The 25,175-nt window shown below is 42.3% G+C and overlaps 1 protein-coding gene across 1 annotated transcript in view; it reads right to left on the reverse strand.

Annotated features, from left to right (window-relative positions):
• Positions 1 to 24,968, reverse strand: part of ZC3HAV1 (zinc finger CCCH-type containing, antiviral 1) — a 55,664-nt gene extending 30,696 nt beyond the window's left edge. The window contains exon 1 of the mRNA XM_043872216.1: positions 24,137 to 24,968. Within this exon, the coding sequence (XP_043728151.1) occupies positions 24,137 to 24,444 (308 nt within the window). The 5' untranslated portion in view covers positions 24,445 to 24,968. The remainder of the gene's footprint in view (positions 1 to 24,136) is intronic.
• Positions 24,969 to 25,175: the final 207 nt, after the last annotated feature.

The raw sequence follows: 25,175 nt of genomic DNA on the forward strand, positions 1-25,175 counted from the left end.
AATCCTTATGTTTTTATCAATCTACTATTCTGCTTTGCATCTGATACCATACAATATAAATGTCCTTCGTACCACATTTTAAATATTAACAGAATAATTTATCCTATTATTGGTTCATTTCTTCTCAAAAATTTTCTTAATGTGCTTAACCATTATTTTCTCTATAGAAATTGTATTATTGTTTTGTCAATTTCCACAAAATATCATATGGAATCTAATTTGTGTTAACTCCATACATTAGATTAGATATTATGTCATCTTACTATTTTAAATCTTCTGATTCTAGGACAGAAAATATCTCTTCATTTATTCAAGTTTTATTCTATTTTTCTTACTGAGAATTAAAATCTTTCTTTTCACAGTTCTCTTTTGTTTCCCAAATATTAAGCATAAATCAGTTGTCACTACTGTTTTTCGTTGTCACTGTAGACAGAAATGCAACTGACTGCAAAATTATCTTATTGAAATTGACAGTGATTTTTGTAATGTAAACATCTACAAAAAGTTATTCTCTAAGAATTGGTCTTTGAAAGTCACTATTCAAATGCCATTGTCTGTGTGTGAGGCATTTCTGAAACACTCTAGCATTGTTTTTGGATCTAACTGTAGGAACCCCAAAAGAAAAGTCATGGCAGCCACCGCCCGAGCCCTTAAAACCCAGCCAGCCCTCCCACACTCCCTGCTTCATGCAAAAGTCAAGGGCAGGTGGTCAGGCTCAGTTGACAGCCTGTATCCTACCCATTTTCTAGGGCGTGCATTCTCCTGGTTTTCTTCACCAGGAGTCCTGGCTTTTAGTGTGTTTCTGGCACTCCCTGATAGAGCTGACATCAGCTCTCTGCTTGCTCTTGAGGTTTGTGGTTTCAGATAACTGCTCCCCCACAGCCCCCACTCCCCAGAGCTCTCAGCGGCTAGGCAAAACTACACCTTATCTCTTTCCCAGCCATCATGGGAGGGGGGCATCTATGAAGAGGTTCCGCAGCAGGAAGGGGCCCAGCCTCCACCCCAAAGCAGGAAACCCCTCCAGTACAGCTTTTGCCAGACATGTGTGAGCCTCCTTACCTCTCTAGACCTTTCACTCCCCTGCGCATTGCCACTAGTGACCCTCTCAATCTGGAGCAGAAAATGAGCTCACTGAAACACCCCACCCCTGGGCAGCTTCTACCCTCTGGCTCAGAGGAGGGAGGAATTAAGAATCTTTCTTTCCTTTGAGCTTCAGTCCAGATGCTGTGGTCACAGTGCCAAGACGATCATACCTCACCTATGGCCGGATTACAGTCATACGTGAAGACCCAGCCCCTCTCCAGATTTCAGCAAGATACAGCCTCGGTCTTACCTGTCTAGCACCTGCTCTGCCCTTGCCAAGGGGCAGCGGGGCACTTCCAAGGTCCTGGAGGTCCGCATTTCTTCTAAATAACTAAAGGCAGCCAGGCAAGCCAAGGAGAAGCCCTCTGCCTGGAGCCCCAAGAGTCTGGGCTTTCCCAGCCCACCTAAGACACTCATGCCCATAGGAGGAGCCCTTCCAGCACACGTGGTGCTGGCTGGGTCCTTGATGCTGCCTGCCTGAGGGCCAGATCACTCTTCATTTCTCATCTCCATCCTCAGGCAAACCTCTAGATTCTATAATCCTCACCTTGAACCCAGCTTCAGTCAGCAACATGTCATATCCTGCCTTGGGTTCTGACCTGCAGCTCCATCCCTGGGAGGCCCTGTTCTGTTTTCCCACATTTCCTAGACTTTTCCAAGCTTCTTAGAGGATTTATCTCCACCTTAATTTCAAAAAAATGGGGCAGTTCTCACTCACTTGTCTGAGGAGTAATAAGACCAAGGATTTCCCAGGTGGCGCTAGTGGTAAAGAACCTGCTTGCCAATTCCGGAGACATAAGAGACTAGGGTTCGATTGCTGGGTTGGGAAGATTCCCTGAAGGAGGAAATGGCACCCACTCCAGCATTCTTGCCTGGAGAATCCCATGGACAGAGGAGTCTGTGGGCTACAGTCCACAGAATCAGACACAAATGAAGTGACTTAGCCCGTACGCATCCAAGTAAGACCAGAAGTACGGACACTAACACTTATCACACATTTTCTGAGTGACAGGAACTGGATCTGTTTTTTATAACCTATGAGGAAATATTTTACTTTTTATTTTGGGAAACTGAGGTTAGGTAAATTGAGAAATAAAAGGTTACTCAAATAAGGGGAAGAGCTCATAACTGAACCCAGAATGCAAAATAAGAAAATTAAAAACATAATCTGGAAAAATAAAAACAGACAGGACTGAAAATTTTCCAAACCAAAAAGAAAAAAAAGAAAGCCATGCTAGATTATTATCCCAATTACTGTTCCCTTGTTGATGTTATTGTTTAATAGTTAAGCCATGTCCAGTTCTTTGCAACCCTATTGACTGTATCACACCAGGCTCCTCTGTCCACTGGAGGCAAGAATACTGGAGTATATTGCCATTTCTTTCTCCAGGAGATCTTCTCCAGGGATAGAACCTGGGTCTCTTGCACTGCAAGCAGATTCTTTACTATCTGAGCTACCAGGGAAGAATATGGTGTAGGAGGAACACAATAAATGATAGAAACTGGTTCTTGCGACTTCCCTGGCAGTGCAGTGGTTAAGACTCCATGCTTCCACTGCAGGGGTCACAGGTTCAACTACTGGTCAGGAAACTAAGATCCTGCATGCATCGCAGCGAGGCCAAAAGAAAAAATGAAACTATTTCAGGCTTTCCAGGCGGTGCCATTTGGTGAAGAATCTTCCTGCCAACGCAGGAACCATCTTTCATTGTTAGGAGGATTCTTTACCACTGAGACACCTGGGTCAGGAATATCCCCTGGAATAGGAAACGGCAACGCACTCCAGTATTCTTGCCTGAGAAATCCCATGGACAGAGGAGCCTGGTGGGCTACAGTCCATAGGGTTGCAGAGTCAGACACGACTGAGCACACTCACTTATGCTAGTCTATTTTCTATGGCAGTTCCCAGATCCATAAAGGTTATGTCTAGTACTTCATCAAGCAAACATGAACATTTAATAAATTATTTTTTTAAAAAGAAAAGAAACTGTTTCTCATGATTGGCATTGAGGAAACAAGTTCAGCAGATGACTGATTCAGCCTTCAGCCGAACCTGTCATGGTCAGGGCTTAATGGAGGTCATACTTAGGTTTAAGATGCAGAAGGTTCCTTCTCACTTTCTTCTGATCACTCTGTCTCAGTTCCAGGCCCCTAATACTGGCTACGAGGCTTTAGCCAGGAAACAGTGTGAAAATCCCCCAAGGCCTCTTGGGGTTCTCAAAACCAGTGGTTCTCAAAGTGAAGTCCTCCAATCAGCATCACCTAGGAGGTTGTCAGAAACGCAAATTCTCAGGCCCTGTCCCAGACCTACAGGGTGAGTCTCAACTTTCTAGCTCACATCAGAATCACTGAGAAGGTTTGTTAGAACACAGAATGCTAGACACCACCCCCAGAGTTCCTGATCAGGAGGTCTGGGATGAGGTCTGAGTGTACATTTCTCACAACCTCCTAGGTGATGCTAATGCTGCTGGGCCAAAGAGCACATCTGGATAAGCATACTCAAGGTGACCTTCTCCAACAAAGGGTTGACTCACAGTCATGGGACTCCCCACCTCCCAGCATAGAAAAGAGCTCACCCACAGCCCTTATGAGCTGCCCAGGGGGAAACAAGCGTTTGCAGAAGGCTGCCTGCCCTTGGAGTAGATGAACTTCAAACAGCATGAGTTGGGATAGGAAATGATAACTTTTCTAAAAAGAGCGAAGATGGCCTTGGGAGAGGCAAGAAGCTCTCTCAAGAATCTCAAGCCAAAAGCCTAAAAACAAGGCTTTTCATTCTTTACTTCCAGCCACTGAATGAAAGGTTATTTTAACCCTGGCAGTAAGTGCTTGCCCAAGCACAGATGAAGTCTAGCCTGCAGAGAGGTTCTCATCCCTGGCTACACATAATAACCAACTGGGCAGTGCTGAGAAATACCTAAGCCTGGCCACGCCCTCAGAGATGGTTATTTAATTTGACAAGAGGTGGGACCCCAGATGATTTCATTGTGCAGTCAGGGCTGAGAGTTGCTGGTTGGACCTGTTGGATGAAATTCTAAGCTAGGTTCCTGAACTAGATATTCACACGTGTGAGCTCTGGCACTTCACAAATCAGTAAACATAGGGTCAACCCTAGGCTCCACAACCAGACCAATGAGAAAAAGATAACCTTAGGGAGAATCTTGGTTTTAGTTTATTTTTATTTTTAAAAATAATTTTCTCTCTCTTTTTTTTTTTTTTTTTTGGCTGTGTAGGTCTTCATTACTGCGAGCGCTTTTCTCTACTTGTGGTGAGCAGAAGCCACTCTCTAGTTATGGGGGATTCTTAATGTGGTGGTTTCTCTTGGTGTGGAGCACAGACAGACTCTAGAGAGCCCAGGCTTCAGGAGTTGCAGCTCATGGGCTCTGGAGCACAGGCTCAATAGCTGAGGCACACAGGCTTAGCGACTCCGAGGCAATGTGGGATCTTCCCAGAGCAGGGATCAAACCCTTATCGCCTGCTCTTTATTACTGAGCCTCCAGGGGAGCCCCAGTTTGTTTTTTTAATTGGAATACAATTGCTTTACAGTGCTGTGTTAGTTTCTGCTATATAACAGCGTGAACCAGCCATATGCATATCCTTCCTGAGCCTCCCTCCCAGGCCACTCCTGGAAGTCATCACAGAGCCCTGAGCTGAGCTCCCTGTGTGACACAGCAGCTTCCCACTAGCTATCGAATTGACACGTGGGCGTGTATATATGTCCGTGCTTCTCTTAATCCATCCCAATCTCTCCTTCCCCCACTGTGGCCACACATCTACTCTCTAGAGAGTCTTATTTTTCAACCATTGTTTGCATCAAAATACCTCTTCCTTTCACCTGCTCTGCTCCCCAACACCTCATGGGGGGAGGGTGGACAGAATCAAAGAGCTAGCCAGTTCGTGTAGAACACAGGAAATATCTCACCACAATGCCAGCCAGGCGAGAAAGAAACCAAGGCCTGTGAAAGATAAAAATCTAGAGAACATTAGTCTACAGAATAAAATGTCGTCAATCAAACCAAGCCTGAAACGTGTCCAAGTCATGAGACTCCTATTTTCTATATGACTGTACCTCTGACGTTTGAGATTCAATTGCCGGTTACTAGAGGCAGGAGTGATTCACCACATCGGGAACCCCTAGTCGGGTGGGGGAAAACCAGAGTAGACCAGCGGAGAACACAGGAGCAGTCTAAGGACCAGTGAGCAGGAAGGGAAAGGGTGGAGCCGAAGGAACCGGTCTGCTTTAACCGCAACCGTGTTACGCAGAGTCTACTGGGTGCAGAGAAGAGGCACCCCTGAGTGCCGACTGTGGTGAGCCCCAGGTGCAGATGGCCAAGTTTCCCAGAAGGGGAGCGGTGCAGGGTGGAAGAACTGACTGTAATCTATAACTGTACCAAAAGTAAGGCAGACCATACAGGTGCCACAACACTTTAGACCAGCTCCCCAGGTTGACCTACTTCTCTGGTCCTTTTAATTAGGGGGGTTCTCAAACTCTGCTGCCCATTAGAACCACCCATGGCCTTTTTTTTTTTTTAAATAATTTCATTTATTTATTTTGGCTGTGCTGGGTCCTGGTTGCTGTGCAGGCTTTTCTCTAGTTGCAGAGAACAGAGGCTGCTCTTGAGTTGCGGTGCGAGAACTTCTCATTACTGTGGCTGCTTTTGTTGTAAAGCACAGGCTCTAGGGTGCAGGCTCAATAGTTGCAGTGCGCAAGCTTAGTTGCTCCAAGGCATGTGGGATCTTCCCCGACTGGGAATTGAACACCTGTCCCCTGCATTGGCAAGGCAGTTTCTTTACCACTGAGCCACCAGGGAAGCCCCACCCATGGTCTTTTAAAAAACCCCAATGCCCAAGTCATACCCTATATCAATTAAATCAGAATGTCCAGGGGTAAGATCTGGGCACCAGTATCTATAAAAGATTCCTCAAGTGACTCCAATGTGCAGCGAAAGTTTGGCATCATTGCCCTAAGTCCACATCAGGACCAAGAAAAAGCATAGCAAGTGAAGACAGTGAAGAGCAGGAAGTACTATGTAGCATGTGGGATCTTAGTTCCCTGACAAGGGATCAAACCGGCCCCCCCTTGCAGAGGAAGCCCGGAGTCCTAAACACTGGACCACTAGGTAAGTCCTAGGTCTGAAACATATTAAAATTTCTTCTCAGTGAGGAAGCATTCAAAGATCATGAATGAGGTCTCCACTTTCTTCTCCCAAACTGAGTCCAACTTTTATACCCCAATTTGGTTAAATTGATTTCTCATTGGACTTGAGATCTGAAGTTCTTCTTTTATTCCTTTTCTAAAACCATCTTGGGACCTTGCTAATGCTAAAGTAGTCTGTAGGAGGAGGAGCCAAGATGGCAGAGGAATAGGATGGGGAGACCACTTTCTCCCCCACAAATTTATCAAAAGAAGAATTCAACGCAGAGCAAACTTCACAAAACAGCTTCTGATCGCTAGCTGAGGACATCAGGCGCCCAGAAAAGCAGCCCACTGTCTTCAAAAGGAGGTAGGACAAAATATAAAAGATAAAAAGAGAGACAAAAGAGCTAGGGACGGAGACCTGTCCCGGGAAGGGAGTCATAATAGAGGAAGTTTCCAAACACCAGGAAACCCTCGCACTGGCGGGTCTGGGGGAAGTGTTCGAATCTCGGAGGGCAACCTAACTGGGAGGAAAATAAATAAAACCCACAGATTACATGCCTAAAAGCAACTCCCAGCAGAAAAGTACCCCAGACGCCCGCATCCGCCACCAGCAAGTGGGGGCAGAACGGAGAGGAGCGGGTGGCATTGCTTAGGGTAAGGACCAGGCCTGAGTGTCCTGAGGGCAATCAGAGGAAGCTTTTGTGAGAAACCAACTTAAACTGTGGGACAGCAAAAGAGAGATAGAAAATTAACCAGCCCGAACACGCTGCCGGCCGTTCGCAGAACAAAGGGTCTGAGCAAGTCCAGAGGAGCTAGCCAGCTGCTGACCGGCCCAGCCCCACAAGAGGCAGGAGGCAGGGGGGAGGGGAAAGGGGCAAACTCGGCCCCAAAGGCGGCATCCCCTACCAAACTGCAAACAGGCCTCCAGTTTCTAACCAAAGACTTCCTGAAATTCTGGATGGTCGACATCTGCCGGGAGGGTCGCAGCTAAACACAGGGCACACGCACCCAACCGGCGCGAGCTGAACCTGAGGCTGGGACCGCGGAGGGGAGAAGGTGTGCCGCACCGGGGAGAGTGCGCCCGACAAGCTCCTGGCTGCCTGAGCTGCTCTGGCAGGGAAGGCACAAAACGCAGGCGCAACCGAGTCCACGCTTTTGTGGAACACCCGAAAACTGGAACCACGTGCAGCGCAGGGCCCGCTCCATATAGAGCAGCCGGGAGCCTGAGCAGCGTAGACGGGGAAAGCAGAGCCCCCAGTCCCCGCAGCGCGACGGAACTAGCGAACCTGAACAAGAGACCACCGCCGCCGGCCTGTGTCAGGGCGGAAATTAGGCACTGAAGAGACCGGCAAACAGAAGCCAAATAAACAAAGGGAACCACTTCAGAAGGGACCGGTGCAACAGATTAAAATCCCTGTAGGTAACACCGACTACACCGGAAGGGGCCTGTAGATATCGAGAAGTGTAAGCTGGAATGAGGAGCTATTTGAAACTGAACCGAACCCACACTGACCGCAACAGCTCCAGAGAAATTCCTAGATGTATTTTTACCTTTTTTTCTTTATTAAAAAAAATTTTTTTCTTTTCTTTTTTATTTTTTCTCTTTCATTTTCTTTTAAAATTCCCTATTACTCCCCCATTACTCCTTAACTTTCGTTTTCATATATTTTTACGATTTTCTTAATTAGGAAAAAATTTTTTCTTGTTTTTTTTCTTTTTTCTTTTCCTCTTATTTTCTTTTAAAGTCCTCTATTACTTCTCTACTACTCCTTAATTTTCATTTTCATTTCACTATAACCTTGCAAGAAAAAAAAAAAGAGAGAAGCCCTATTTTTAAACTGAACTTCATATATATTTCTAAAATTTTTTGTGTTTTTGTTTTTAATATTGTATTTTTAAGAGTCTAACCTCTACTCTAGATTTTTAATCTTTGTTTTTCTGTATATGATATAAACTTTGGACATTTAAGAATCCAATATTCAGTTCCCATTTTTACTCAGGAGTGTGTTGATTACTCTCTCCCACTTTTGACTCTGTTTTCTACCTCAGAACACCTCTATTTCCTCCTTTCCCCTTCTCTTCCCAATCCAATTCTGTGAATCTTTGTGGATTTCTGGGCTACAGAGAACACTTTGGGAACAGACAACTGCGTAGATCTGTCTCTCTCCTCATGAGTCCCCCTTTTTCTCCTCCTGCTCATTTCTATCTCCCTCCTCCCTCTCCTCTTCTTCATGTAACTCTGTGAGCCTCTCTGGGTGTCCCTCATGGTGGAGAATCCTTTCACCATTAACCTAGAAGTTTTATTATCAGTGCTGTATAGTTGGAGAAGTCTTGAGACTACTGGAAGAATAAAACTGAAATCCAGAGGCAGGAGACTTAAGCCCAAAACCTGAGAACACCAGAAAACTCCTGACTACACGGAACATTAAGTAATAAGAGACCGTCCAAAAGCCTCCATACCTACACTGAAACCAACCACCACCCAAGAGCCAGTAAGTTTCAGAGCAAGACATACCACGCAAATTCTCCAGCAACACAGGAACATAGCCCTGAGCGTCAACTTACAGGCTGCCCAAAGTCACACATAACACATAGACCCATCTCAAAACTCATTACTGGGCACTCCATTGCACTCCAGAGAGAAGAAATCCAGTTCCACGCACCAGAACACCGACGCAAGCTTCCCTAACCAGGAAACCTTGACAAGCCAATCGTCCAACCCCACCCACTGGGTGAAACCTACACAATAAAAAGGAACCACAGACCTCCAGAATACAGAAAGCCCAGTCCAGACACAGCAATCTAAACAAGATGAAAAGGCAGAGAAATACCCAACAGGTAAAGGAACATGAAAAATGCTCACCAAGTCAAACAAAAGAGGAGGAGATAGGGAATCTACCTGAAAAAGAATTTAGAATAATGATAATAAAAATGATCCAAAATCTTGAAAACAAAATGGAGTTACAGATAGATAGCATGGAGACAAAGATAGAGAAGATGCAAGAAATGTTTAATAAAGCCCTAGAAGAAATAAAAAAGAGTCAATTAAAAATGAATAATGCAATAAATGAGATAAAAAACACTCTGGAGGGAACCAAGAGTAGAATAACGGAGACAGAAGATAGGATAAGTGAAGTAGAAAATAAAATGGTGGAAATAAATGAAGCAGAGAGGAAAAAAGAAAAAAGAATCAAAAGAAATGAGGACAACCTCAGGGACCTCTGGGACAATGTGAAACACCCCAACATTCGAATCATAGGAGTCCCAGAAGAAGAAGACAAAAAGAAAGGCCATGAGAAAATACTCGAGGAGATAATAGCTGAAAACTTCCCTAAAATGGGGAAGGAAATAGCCACCCAAGTCCAAGAAACCCAGAGAGTCCCAAACAGGATAAACCCAAGGCGAAACACCCCAAAACACATATTAATCAAATTAACAAAGATCAAACACAAAGAACAAATATTAAAAGCAGCAAGGGAGAAACAACAAATAACACACAAAGGGATTCCCATAAGGATAACAGCTGATCTATCAATAGAAACCCTCCAGGCCAGAAGGGAATGGCAGGACATACTTAAAGTAATGAAAGAGAATAACCTACAACCTAGATTACTGTACCCAGCAAGGATCTCATTCAGATATGAAGGAGAATTCAAAAGCTTTACAGAGAAGCAAAAGCTGAGAGAATTCAGCACCACAAAACCAGCTCTTCAACAAGTGCTAAAGGATCTTCTCTAGACAGGAAACACAGAAAGGTTGTACAAACGTGAACCCAAAACAACAAAGTAAATGGCAACGGGACCATACCTATCAATAATTACCTTAAATGTAAATGGGTTGAACACCCCAACCAAAAGACAAAGATTGGCTGAATGGATACAAAAACAAGACCCCTATATATGCTGTCTACAAGAGACCCATCTCAAAACAAGAGACACATACAGACTAAAAGTGAAGGGCTGGAAAAAAATATTTCATGCAAACGGAGAACAAAAGAAAGCAGGAGTCGCAATACTCATATCAGATAAAATAGACTTTCAAATAAAGGCTGTGAAAAGAGACAAAGAAGGACACTACATAATGATCAAAGGATCAATCCAAGAAGAAGATATAACAATTATAAATATATATGCACCCAACATAGGAGCACCGCAATATGTAAGGCAAACGCTAACGAGTATGAAAGAGGAAATTAATAGTAACACAATAATCGTGGGAGACTTTAATACCCCACTCACAACTATGGATAGATCAACTAAACAGAAAATTAACAAGGAAACACAAACTTTAAATGACACAATGGACCAGCTAGACCTAATTGATATCTATAGGACATTTCACCCCAAAACAATCAACTTCACCTTTTTCTCAAGTGCACACGGAACCTTCTCCAGAATAGATCACATCCTGGGCCATAAATCTAGTCTTGGTAAATTCAAAAAAACTGAAATCATTCCAGTCACCTTTTCTGATCACAGTGCAGTAAGATTAGATCTCAATTACAGGAAAAAAATTGTTAAAAATTCAAACATATGGAGGCTAAATAACACGCTTCTGAATAACCAACAAATCATAGAAGAAATCAAAAAAGAAATCAAAATATGCATAGAAATGAATGAAAATGAAAACACAACAACCCAAAACCTATGGGACACTGTAAAAGCAGTGCTAAGGGGAAGGTTCATAGCATTACAGGCTTTCCTCAAGAAACAAGAAAAAAGTCAAATAAATAACCTAACTCTACACCTAAAGCAACTAGAGAAGGAAGAAATGAAGAACCCCAGGGTTAGTAGAAGGAAGGAAATCTTAAAAATTAGGGCAGAAATAAATGCAAAAGAAACTAAAGAGACCATAGCAAAAATCAACAAAGCTAAAAGCTGGTTTTTTGAAAAAATAAAACAAAATTGACAAACCATTAGCAAGACTCATTAAGAAACAAAGGGAGAAGAACCAAATTAACAAAATTAGAAATGAAAATGGAGAGATCACAACAGACAACACTGAAATACAAAGGATCATAAGAGACTACTACCAGCAGCTCTATGCCAATAAAATGGACAACTTGGATGAAATGGACAAATTCTTAGAAAAGTATAACTTTCCAAAACTGAACCAGGAAGAAATAGAAGATCTTAACAGACCCATCACAAGCAAGGAAATCGAAACTGTAATCAGAAATCTTCCAGCAAACAAAAGCCCAGGACCAGATGGCTTCACAGCTGAATTCTACCAAAAATTTAGAGAAGAGCTAACACCTATCTTACTCAAACTCTTCCAGAAAATTGCAGAAGAAGGTAAACTTCCAAACTCATTCTATGAGGCCACCATCACCCTAATTCCAAAACCAGACAAAGATGCCACAAAAAAAGAAAATTACAGGCCAATATCACTGATGAACATAGATGCAAAAATCCTTAACAAAATTCTAGCAAACAGAATCCAACAACATATTAAAAAAATCATACACCATGACCAAGTGGGCTTTATCCCAGGAATGCAAGGATTCTTTAATATCCGCAAATCAATCAATGTAATACGCCACATTAACAAATTGAAAGATAAAAACCATATGATTATCTCAATAGATGCAGAAAAAGCCTTTGACAAAATTCAACACCCATTTATGATTAAAACTCTCCAGAAAGCAGGAATAGAAGGAACATACCTCAATATAATAAAAGCTATATATGACAAACCCACAGCAAGCATTACCCTCAATGGTGAAAAATTGCAAGCATTTCCCCTAAAATCAGGAACAAGACAAGGGTGCCCACTCTCACCACTACTATTCAACATAGTGTTGGAAGTTTTGGCCACAGCAATCAGAGCAGAAAAAGAAGTAAAAGGAATCCAGATAGGAAAAGAAGAAGTGAAACTCTCACTGTTTGCAGATGACATGATCCTCTACATAGAAAACCCTAAAGACTCTTCCAGAAAATTACTAGAGCTAATCAACGAATATAGTAAAGTTGCAGGATATAAAATTAACACACAGAAATCCCTTGCATTCCTATACACTAACAATGAGAAAACAGAAAGAGAAATTAAGGAAACAATACCATTCACCATTGCAACAAAAAGAATAAAATACTTAGGAGTATATCTACCTAAAGAAGCAAAAGACCTATACATAGAAAACTATAAAACACTGATGAAAGAAATCAAAGAGGACACAAACAGATGGAGAAACATACCGTGTTCATGGATTGGAAGAATCAATATTGTCAAAATGGCTATTCTACCCAAAGCAATCTATAGATTCAATGCAATCCCTATCAAGCTACCAACGGTATTTTTCACAGAACCAGAACAAATAATTTCCCAATTTGTATGGAAATACAAAAAACCTCGAATAGCCAAAGTAATCTTGAGAAAGAAGAATGGAGCTGAAGGAATCAACCTGCCGGACTTCAGACTATACTACAAAGCCACAGTCATCAAGACAGTATGGTACTGGCACAAAGACAGAAATATAGATCAATGGAACAGAATAGAAAGCCCAGAGATAAATCCACGAACCTATGGACAACTTATCTTCGACAAAGGAGGCAAGGATATACAATGGAAAAAAGACAACCTCTTTAACAAGTGGTGCTGGGAAAACTGGTCAACCACTTGTAAAAGAATGAAACTAGAACACTTTCTCACACCATACACAAAAATAAACTCAAAATGGATTAAAGATCTAAATGTAGGACCAGAAACTATAAAACTCCTAGAGGAGAACATAGGCAAAACACTCTCCGACATAAATCACAGCAGGATCCTCTATGACCCACCTCCCAGAATATTGGAAATAAAAGCAAGAATAAACAAATGGGACCTAATGAAACTTAAAAGCTTTAGCACAACAAAGGAAACTATAAGCAAGGTGAAAAGACAGCCCTCAGATTGGGAGAAAATAATAGCAAACGAAGCAACAGACAAAAGATTAATCTCAAAAATATACAAGCAGCTCAATACTCCTGCAGCTCAATTCCAGAAAAATAAATGACCCAATCAAAAAATGGGCCAAGGAACTAAGCAGACATTTCTCCAAAGAAGACATACAGATGGCTAACAAACACATGAAAAGATGCTCAACATCACTCATCATCAGAGAAATGCAAATCAAAACCACAATGAGGTACCATTACACGCCAGTCAGCATGGCTGCTATCCAAAAGTCTACAAGCAATAAATGCTGGAGAGGGTGTGGAGAAAAGGGAACCCTCTTACACTGTTGGTGGGAATGCAAACTAGTACAGCCGCTATGGAGAACAGTGTGGAGATTTCTTAAAAACTGGAACTAGAACTGCCATATGACCCAGCAATCCCACTTCTGGGCATACACACCAAGGAAACCAGATCTGAAAGAGACACGTGCACCCCAATGTTCATCGCAGCACTGTTTACAATAGCCAGGACATGGAAGAAACCTAGATGCCCATCAGCAGACGAATGGATAAAGAAGCTGTGGTACATATACACGATGGAATATTACTCAGCCATTAAAAAGAATTCATTTGAATCAGTTCTAATGAGATGGATGAAACTGGAACCCATTATACAGAGTGAAGTAAGCCAGAAAGATAAAGACCAATACAGCATACTAACACATATATATATGGAATTTAGAAAGATGGTAATGATAACCCTATATGCAAAACAGAAAAAGAGACACAGATGTACAGAACAGACTTTTGGACTCTGTGGGAGAAGGCGAGGGTGGGATGTTTCGAGAGAACAGCATCGAAACATGTACATTATCTAGGGTGAAACAGATCACCAGCCCAGGTTGGATGCATGAGACAAGTGCTCAGGCCTGGTGCACTGGGAAGACCCAGAGGGATTGGGTAGAGAGGGAGGTGGGAGGGGGGATCGGGATGGGGAATACATGTAAATCCATGGCTGATTCATGTCAATGTATGACAAAACACACTGTATTATTGTAAAGTGATTAGCCTCCAACTAATAAAAATAAATGAAAAAATAAAAATTAAAAAAAAAATAAAGTAGTCTGTAGGTAAAGATCACTGATTCTTTGTCACCCCATGGACTGTAGCTCGCCAGGCTCTTCTGTCCATGGGATTCCCCAGGCAAAAATATACTGGAGTGGATAGCCATTCCCTTCCCCAGGAGATCTTTCCAGCCCAGGGATCGAACCCAAGACTCCCACATTGCAGGTGGATTCTTTACCGTCTGAGCTACCAGAGAAGCCCAAAGGTCACAGATACCAGTTTGGAAATAAATGTGGTTAGGAGTAGTAATCCAATTAGAACTTTTTATGGAAACAAATCTATACTTACCTTAAATATTTAATTCTGTCACCTCTACATTAAGTAAAAGGCAGAAAATATTTTGTTATCAGATACTCTTTTTTTGTCACTTATTTAAAATTTCAGGAAGACTCCAAGGACAGAGCACAATTAGTAACAAAGGGAACTTTCAGGGAGATTCCTCCTGGGTATATACCCCAACAAAAGACATGTAACACACAGAAGTAAATGGCAAACTGTGAAGACATTATGCTAAGTGAAAGAAGCCAGATACAATAGGGAAAATATTGTATGATTCCATTTACAGGAAACTTCCAAAACAGCCAAATCCATGCAAACAGAAAGTGGATTAGAGGTTACCAGAGGCTGTGGAGAGGAAAGAATGAGGTGTGCCCATGGATGGGTGTGGGGTTTCTTTTGGGGATGATGAAAATGTTCTGGAACCAGAAAGTGGAGATGGTTGCACAACATCATGAATGTACTTATTGCCATTGAACTGTACAGTTTACAATAAAAAATAAAATGCAATAAAAGCAATTACAGGCAAAAATAGATTGCTAAGAGGACAGAAAAAGAAAAATGAAAATAAGAACCAACTTCCAAGAATCAGACACCACATAAGACAAACTTAAAAAACAAGCATTAGGCCATAGCAATATTTTTCTTGGCTCTGTCTCTTGAAGCAAAGGGAATGAATGCAAAAAGTAACAAATGGGACCTAATTAAATGGAAAAGATTTTGCACAGCAAAGGAAACCATCGACAAAATGAAAAGACAGCCTACTGAATAGGAAAGAATATTTGCAAACGCTATGACCAATAAGGGATTAATAGCCAGCGTATATAATATCCAACATATATAAACAGCTCATACAACTCAACATCAAAGCAAAATCAAACAATTTAAAAATGGGCAGAACTGAATAGACATTTTTCCAAAAAGGAAATACAGATGGCCAACAAACACATGAAAAAATTCTCAGCATCACTAATTATCAGGGAAATGCAAATCAAAATCACAGTGAGATAGCACTTCACACCTGTCAGAATGGTTATCATCAAAAAGAACACAAACAACAAATGTTGGCAAGGATGTGGAGAAAATGGAACCCTCGTACACTGTTGGTGGGAATGTACAACCATTGTGCAACCATTGTGGAGAATAGTATGGAGGTCTCTCAGAAAACTAAAAATAAAAACTACCACATGATCTATTAATTCCACTACTGGGTATATATCTGAAAAAAGCAAAAACACCAATTTAAAAGGACACATACCCAGTATTTAGAAGCACTATTTACAATTGCCAAGATATGGACGCAGCCAAAGAGTCCATCAACAGACAGATAGATAAAGAAGATGTAGTATACTTTGGAATACCACAATGGAATGCTACTCAGCCATAAAAAAACAAAATTTTGCCGTTTGCAGAAACACAGAAGGACTTGGAGGACTTTACACTAAGTGAAATAAGTCAGACAGAGAAAGAAAAGTACTGTATGATATCACATATATATGAATCTAAAAAAATACAACAAACAGTGAATATAACAAGAAGCAGACCCGCAGATATACAGAGAACAAACAAGTGGTTTCCTGTGGGGGTCGGGGGAGGAGAAATCTAGCAGTGGGAGATATAAACTATTAGGTGTAAGATAGGCTCAAGGATATATTGTACAAAATGAGGAACAGGGCCAATATTTTGTAATAACTATAAAGGGAAAGAAACTTTTTAAAATTGTATAAAATTTTAAGAAAAATTTTGAAACAAGCAGTATGACTTAAAAGTGCTAGAGACTAACAATATATAAACAGTCGAAACTATAATGAGGTACAACTTCACATTCCTTGTATTGGCACAATTTGTAAAAGGCTGATGACATCAATTGGCAAAGATATGAAACAAAGGAACGTTCATATTTTTCTGGTGGGACTAAAACTTGGTATGCACACCTGGAGATTTGGTATTGGCCCCTAAAACTTAAGCATGGGAATTCTGCTACTAGATACCTAGGTAATTCTTCCATGTGTACACAAAGAAAGATATTCTAAATTATTAGTTTATAATAACAAAAAACTGAAAACAACCTCTATTTTAATAACAAAAAAATTGATACATAAATAGTGCACATTTGTACAAAAGAAAGCAACTGTTTATAAAAGAAAGAACTAGAGCAGTCCCTCTCTTAAAATGATGGGGTTTGGAGGCCAGTGTTGTTGTTGTTGTTGTTTAGTTGCTAATCGTGTCTGACTCTTTTGTGACCCCACAGACTGTAGCCTGCCAGGTTCCTCGGTCCACAGGATTTCCCAGGCAACAATACCGGAGTGGGTTGCCATTTCCTTCTCCAGGGAACCTTTCCAATCCAGGACTCAAGTACCTAAACACTTAGAAGTAATTAATCAAGCTAAGAAATGGTTCAATAAAATATGTTCCCTCTTCCTATCTTGACAAACGCACTTTCATAATGACCTGGAAGGCCAAGTTCAAATTTAGAATGCTCAGACTCCTTTGAGTTCTGTGATAGAATATATTAACAGTAGAATGATATATGTAAAGTCAGCCCTGGATCCCACCTCCAGCCCATCACTTCTCTTCTCCCCATCAGGCTCTGTCCCACATTGCTAGTGCCATCAGACTGAGGAAATGAACATGCCAGCCTGTACATCCAAATTCCTTCCGCATGTCGGAAGACCCAGGGAAGAGGCCCACTCAGGCCCTGGAAATGGGCTTGGGAATTCTAGGGTTCTGGGAACCCACAGCATAGTCTAGAACGATGAGGGGGTGGGGGAGGGCCCCGGAGGGAGGTTACAGGGTCTAGATGAGCACGATTCCTTAACTCCACAGACTCCTCAAAAGGTGACTAGGTATACACTTGGGCTAGAACTAGGACCATACAGCAGAGGGCACAGGGCAGAAATTTGTCTTGCCCAGGTCGCAAGGTGGTATAGAAACAGGGCTTTGTTAGCAGGAGTGAGTCTCAAACATTACACTGTGCAAACAAGACGAAATAAAGCCAATATTTGCATACCCAATCACTGATGTAATCTACAGCCTTGAAAACAGGCAAAACAATCCTAACTATTGCTTAGAAATAAATACATGTGTAGAAAGACAATAAACATGTGGGGAAAATAAATATCAAACGCAGAACCGTGTTGTGGGATTGTAAACTGGTATGGCCATTATGGAAAATGGAATGGAGTTCCTCAAAAAATTAAAAATAGAACAACATATGATCCAGCAATCTCACTGCTGGGTGTATATCCAAAGGAAATGAAATCATTATCTTGAAGAAATATCTGCACTCCCAAGTTGATCGCCTCATTATTCACAATAGCCAAGACATGAAAACAACCTGAGTGAGCATCCGCAGATGCATGGATAAAGAAAATATGGTTTAGATGTATAAAATGAAACGTTATTCAATCATAAAAACAAGGAAACTGCCATTTGTGACATGTGTGAACCTAAAAGACCTTATGCTAGATGAAATAAGCCAGACACAGAAGGACAAAAACTGCGTGATCTCACCTACATACGGAATCTAAGAAAGTCACACACATCGAATATGAGAGTAGAATGGTACCTGCCAGGGATTTGAGTGGAGGAGGGACGTCAGTCAAAGGGTACAAATTTTCACCTATAAGATGAAGAAGTTCTGGATCTCTAAGGTACAGCATGGTGACCATGGTTGATAATAAATATCGGCATACTTGAGACTTGCTAAGAGAGTTGTTATTAAATGTTCTCATCATTTTAAAAAATGGGGGTAAATAGGACTTCCCTGGTGGCCTCAGTGGCTAAGATTTCCCACTCCCAATTTACAGGGCCCTGGTTTAATCCCTGGTTAAGGAACTAGATCCCTCATGCCACAACTAAGAGTCTGCATGTCACAATGAAGATCTAAGATCCATGTGCTGCAACTAAGATCCCAGTGCAGCCAAATAAATAAATAAACTTTTTAAAAATGGGTGTAAATAGATGAAGTGATAAATAAGTTCATCAGCTTGATTGAGGGAATCACTACACAATGTATACATATATCAAAATACTACATTGTACACCCGAAATATGCACAATGTTTATTAGTCAATCATACTTAAAGCTGTTATGTTTATCACTAGTTATCACCTCTAAAATGGCGGAGATAATCAAAGATGATGCCATCCAACCATCCCATGGCATCACCGACTCGATGGACATGAGTCTGAGCAAGCTCCGGAAGTTGGTGATGGACAGAGAAGCCTGGCGTGCTGCAGTCCACGGGGTCGCCGTGAGTCGGACACGACTGAGCGATTGGACTGAACTGATCAAAGGTGAGAATTCTAGGGCTTTTAACTGGTAATATTTTATTTCTGAAGCTTATTTCTGAAGCATATTTCACTGTATGTATATAGTGTCATAAGCACATAAATAACACATATTAAAAACTTTCATAAGAAAATAATTTTAAAATTAAAACAATGAGATATGATTGTATACCCTTCAGATTAGCACAAATACAAAGTGTAGGCAGTGGTTCAGTCCCTGGTCAGGGAACTAAGATCTCACATGCTGCGAAGTACAGTCAAAAAGTTAAAAAAAAAAAGAGACTTCCCCGGCAGTCCAGCAGTTAAGACTCTGCGCTTCCACTGCAGGGGCTGCAGGTTCAATGCCTGGTCAGGGAACCAAGATTTTTATCTCACAAGCTGCATGGTGCAGTCAAAAAGTTAAAAGGAAAAGAAAAGAAAAAGTCTGATAATACCAAGTGCTAATTGTCTATAAAATCAGGAAAGTGAGACTACCAAACATAAAAACATAAATTGGCCCCATGGTTCAGATTGCAAAGAATCTACCTGCAATGCAGGAGACCCAGGTTCGATCCCTGGGTCAGAAAGATTCCCCTGAAGATGGGAATGGCAACGCACTCCAGTATTTTTACCTGGGAAATTTCATGGACTGTGGAGCCTGGTGGGCTACAGTCCATGGGGTCACAAAGAGTCAGACATGACTGAATGACTAAGTACAGCACAGCACACTGATATACCTTGGAGAAGCTTTTGCCATAAGCACCAAGAGACAAGTAGCCTCTTGGCACCATGCTTCTTTGTAGCAAAAACTTAGAAATATTCTAAATGTCTATTATTGCAGGGATAATCATATGATTATTATGTACAAATCATATGATGAAATGCTATACAGCTGTTAAGATGAATAAACTAGATCCTTATAAAAGCATGAATCAATCTTCAAAACATAACAATGAGTAAAAATTCTAAAACACATAAAGCAACACTACATTTTGTCTATGAATAAAAACATAGAGGAGAGGAAATTTTAAAATCATGGACACACACCAAAATCATGACTGAGATTGTTTCTGGGGAAAGAGGTAAATGAGACTAAAGAAGAGAAAAAAACAATAACTTTAGGCATATTATGGCTTTTATTTTATTTTAAAATAAAAGAAGCAAAGATGAAAAATCATAAATATTTATTGAGAGGTGAATTATAAGCTTATTATACTATATATTGTTTTATATAGTGTAGCTTTTGTGATATACTCAGAATATATAGACTCTGATGCTTGTTATACTATTCTTTGCATTTTTTTTAATTTATGAAATAATCGATTCATTCTCTTCCTGTCTACCCACCCCCACCCAAAGTTTCAATTACGCAAACAGGAAAGTCATACAAACAGGAAGAGCCCAGAGGATACACCCACAGCAGCAGAAACCGCAAAGCTAGTTGAAGGCACTCGGAGAGCCTGCTTTAAACAGTTAAACAGAAACCATGCTTACAAAAAAATGTCTTGAACCTGAATTAATGAAAGATCAACCCTTCCTACAGCTACTTGACAACACCAGTAGCTAAGTTAAGTCCTACAGGGGACTGCCCTGGTGATCCAATGGCTAAGACTCTGTGCTCCCAGTACAGGGGGCCTGGGTTTGATCCTTGGTCAGGGAGCTAAGACCCTGAAAGCCACAACTAAGACCCACTGCAGTCAAGTAAATAAATAAATATTTTTTAAAAAAGAAGACGTTCTGTGGATCTGGTTTCAACACTAACTTTGTCAGCTATCTGCTATGTGACCTTTGGTAAAATTCTAAACAGTCTAGGCCTGAGTTTCCTTACATTAAACTGAAACTGAAACTTAGTCACTCAGTCGTGTCTGACTCTGCGACCCTGTGGCCTGCAACCCTGCAGGCTCCTCTGCCATGCGATTCTCCAGGCAAAGATACTGGAGTGGGTTGACATTTTCTTCTCCTGGGGATCTTCCAGGGACCAGGGATCAAACCCGGGTCTCCTGCATTTCAGGCAGATTTTCACCATTTGAGCCACCAGGGAAGTTCCTAACAGTTAGATGTTTACAACACCTACCTCAAGAGTCAAGACAGAGACTGACTTGGATACCATCTCTGAAGTGCTTATCATAGTGCTTGGTACACAGTTATTTGTTCAATACATGGTGGTTATTACTTGTGTCAGAACTGAGATTAGAACTCCACGTGTGGGTGTCTATTTCAGCAAAGCAAAAAGAAATACCCACAACAAAGGACCTAAACTATTTTCCAACGATGAAGCAAGCCCTGTCATCAACTAAAATGTCTAGCTAAAAGCAATTTAAAAGAAAAGACTAGAACTGCAGAATTTATAGGAGAAATCCAATCTATAAATAATAGTAATACAGAGGAAAATTTAGAAGTCCAGCAAAAGGCAAACAGTCCTCATACAAACAGAGAACAGAAAAAAAAAAAAACAAACAAACAGAGAACAGTTACTGAACTGAACGGTAATCTCAACATAGGCATCGATTGGTCAACAGAGCCCATCACCCTGTAATCCACAAAGAAAGCCCTTAGACTCCCTTGTGTCAAACCCATCTTTTAGAAGATGAGGTTTTATAAGTTGCTAAGAAAAGGAGAATATTTTAAAACATACTTGGGGGAAATAATATATTTTCTAGGCTTTGAGGCAAAAGAAAAAGAATTCTCCCAATGGTCCTTATTATGAGGACATGATTTACATTAATGGATTAAAAGTTTTTGACCCTCAAACTCAAAAATTATATAAAAACAATTTTAAAATATGACTAGACCAATACATTTAAGAAATAAGACTTTATCACTCAACTAAAAAAAGAAAAAAGACTTTCATTAATTCTCCAGAAAATCCACCCAAACTTGCATAAACTAAATTATTCCTACAGATCATATCATTTATATAGAACATACTATTCCCCGTTTAAAATATAGAAAAGTGCAGGTCAACTACCCAACTTATGAACTTAAAACAGTTTTGATGTTTCAAACAACAAAGAATAATGATTATAAAGCAACAAACTAAAGTTTCTAAATGTACTGTGTGTAATAAAACTAAGCTTCTAAATATATTAGATATATTGCAACATATTAAAATGATTATGGATTATGTCTGCACAGGTTTTATTTCCTGTAAATGCAAGTCTGAATATATGGCAGTCGGAGAAATTTGAAAACCAACTTGATATTATATGATATTAAAGTTATAATTGTAGAAAAAGTGATCACTACACTGCAGTTATATTAATAGAGTCCTTCATCTTTGGAGATACTATTTACAAAGGAACTAAACTCTGGCATTTGGCTTAAAATAACACATTGGTGTTGAGAATAGGGATGGGAAAGGGAGAATAAATGAGCCAAGACTGGCCTTACTTTGAAAACTGTTGAAACTATGGGTACATAGGGGTTCATCATTCTCTCTTCTCTACTTTAGTGTATGTTGAAAATACTCATAGTAAAAAAAATTGTAAAGACAAGAAGCCTATGTATTTAAAACTAAAAGCCAGCAATAACTGGTGAAGAATTTTTCACAACAAAACAGAAAAGACCACAAAGTCTTTCATCCCTGTTGTTATTTGGTAGAGCACTAGAATGTTCCTTCCTTTTTTTTTTTTTTTTGGTCTTAATCTCTACCCTCTTTTCCCCCTTCCTGGTTTCATCTGTTGCTGACTTAGATGACTTCTTCCAAACTCATACCTTCCTAAAACTCAGAAACAGACTTTCAAATTGTTGCCTCGCAACATAATAAATATTTCTTTTTAAAAACAATGGAGTGTATTTTGAAAATTCTGCTCTAAACGAATTAAAAAAAAATCATCTAATCTCATCCATTTACAACCTCTGTCTTGTATGTTTTATCACACAAATATTGGGAGTGAGAAATCTAAAGTTCTTGGTGAATATGCGCTGGCTGAAAAGTTTGAAGACCACCATTTTGGACACTAAGACACCACTAAAAGTTTTTAAGGAGGCAGGAAGTGTGACAAGTGCTACATCAAGAAAAACAACTTAGCGGAAGTACATACAGATAGGAAAGATGGGGAGAAAGACTGTGGTCAGAGAAAATCATTCACTAATTCAACAAGACATTCATTTAGAAGTGAGATTGAAAAGTAGGAAATAGACAGGGAAGGCTCAGGAGTGCTCAATGAAAGGACTTACTGATCAATGGTTAAGGTAAGGTGAAGGAGGAAGAAAAGGTTGAGGGGAGTGTCAGAAACCCTGCCCTGGGGGAAAGAAAATGGGTTTGACTCAGACTGGCAGGATATTTAGAGGCAGATACTTCTCAGACACTTGGAGATGAAGAACCTAGAGTCTACTAAAGGCCTGGGGAAGTACACAAGGCAGCCATCTTTGTAGATGTGACAACAGAACCCAATGGAGTCAGGGCTTTCGGGGAGAGAAGTGGAAGACAGGTCCATCAAAAGGGTTAACCCAAACGTTGGGGCACACCTATATTCAGGAGACAAAACAAGTGAAAACACAGAAGCGGCTGCCAGGGAGATACTGCAGCACTGTCTCAGAGTGGTCCCAAGAGTGGTGTGGTCAAAGGGTGGTTGGCCAAAATGCAGGCCACCGTGGCGACCACGAGGAAGGATCTCTGAGCGGACCCATCTTAGGTAACCTCGAATAGGACCATTCTGGTCCGGTGGAGCGGTCTAGAGTCAGATATCAGAAAACGGATAATGAGAGGGGGGAGAGAGGAATGGAGGGCCAAGCAGAGCCCCTCAGGCGCCGCGATGGAGACAGATCCCGCGGGTCAGGCGTGCCTGGGGGTCTGGGAAGACCACACAAAACCCCCTAGCGGGTAAGGTAGCAGAAAGGGAGAGACTCTAGTTTCCAGAGAGTGGAGGCATTTTCGGTTGTTCCCAAACCTACCTTCAAACCCTCTAGAACCTGGCATGCCCCAGAGAACTTTATTCTTACGAGAAAAGCGAAAGTGTTAGCTGCTCAGTCGTGTCCGACTCTTTGCGATTCCATGGACTGTAGCCTCCCCCCCCCAGGCTCCTCTGGCAGGAGTACTGGAGTGGGTTGCCATGCCCTCCTCCAGGGGGGATCTTCCCCACCCAGGGATCAAACCTGGGTTTTCCGCATTGCAGACAGACCCTTATGGAAGTGGGAAGTTCATCGTTAGTCTTCACCGGGGCAATAGCGCCCTAGCCATATTGGAGGAAAGGTCCGACGGCGCTGGAAGGGAGGAAACCTCCAAGAGAAGAAGCGCGGGCTCCGCGAGAAGCGAGGCGGAGGCATAGGGCGCGGGGTCCCAGCGAGGGCGCGCCCCTCCCAGAGCAGCAGCCTCGGTCCTCCCAGAGCCGGGACCCGGGGGAGCCGCCCCTCCCGCTCAGGGCACTCACCGCTCCGACTGCGAATAGTGGCACCGGCCCAGCAGGTTGAGCTTGCAGAGATGCAGGTTCCCGCAGGGTTTGTTGCAGTACTTGCGACGGCAGACCCGGGCTCGAGTGGTGGCCACCACGGACCGGGTGACCCCTTCCTTGCCGCCCATCTCCAACACCACGAAGCGGTCGGGCCCGGCCTCCGCCAGCACCTCGCAGAGCTGCGCCTCGGAGAGCTGCATCTCTCGGAGCAGCGCTTCCAGGGCCATGCGCCCCCCGTGGGCGCACAGGATCTTGGTGATGAAGCTGCACACCCCGGGGTCCGCCATGGCGCGCTGCACCGGCCTGACCTCCGCGCGGGACTCGGCTGCTGGGAGAATCGAAACTTACTAGAGTCCCCGGGGCGGGGGGCGGGCGCCGCGCGGGCTGGGCGCGCCCGGGGACAGCGAGCGAGCGTGCGCTGTCCGCCGCCCGTTAGCCGAGCCGGGCGGTTTCGGTTTCCGAAAAGCTCGGGTCGAGAGGCCAGGTCTCACCGACCCCGGTCCCTGCGTCAGATCCAAAGCCGATCGCGACGGCCACCTCGTGCAAAGGGAGCGAACAAGTGAGGTCTTGTCTGCAGGCGACCGTGGAGACCACCGGACGGCTGCCCCCTCGTCTCCAGTCTCCTGGAAGCTCAGATTCCCCAGTTGGGCGCCGAGAGGCTTCTTCGGAAAGAAGAGAAACTAAAAGGGGAGGAAAAAAAAAAATAACCTCTGGGCTCTGGCAGAGCTTTTATAAGCCAGACGAAGCGGCGAATGACGCGAGTCTTGGGAGCCCTCTTGAGGAGCCCTCTGTTCTCTACCCCACCCATCCCCGGAAAGAACGGACCCTAGAGAGCGCCTGCTCTGAGCCCCGCGCCCTGCCTCCGGTTTTAGTTGTTGTTTGTTGTTCAATTGCTCAGTCCGATTCTTTGTGACCACATGGCCTGCAGCCGGCCAGGCTTCCCTGTCCTTCACCATCTCCTGGAGTTTGCCCAAACTCATGTCCATCGAGTCAGTGATGCCATCCAGCCATCTCGTCC

Source organism: Cervus elaphus, chromosome 18, assembly GCF_910594005.1.
Source record: "Cervus elaphus chromosome 18, mCerEla1.1, whole genome shotgun sequence".
Classification (NCBI taxonomy): Eukaryota; Metazoa; Chordata; class Mammalia; order Artiodactyla; family Cervidae; genus Cervus; species Cervus elaphus.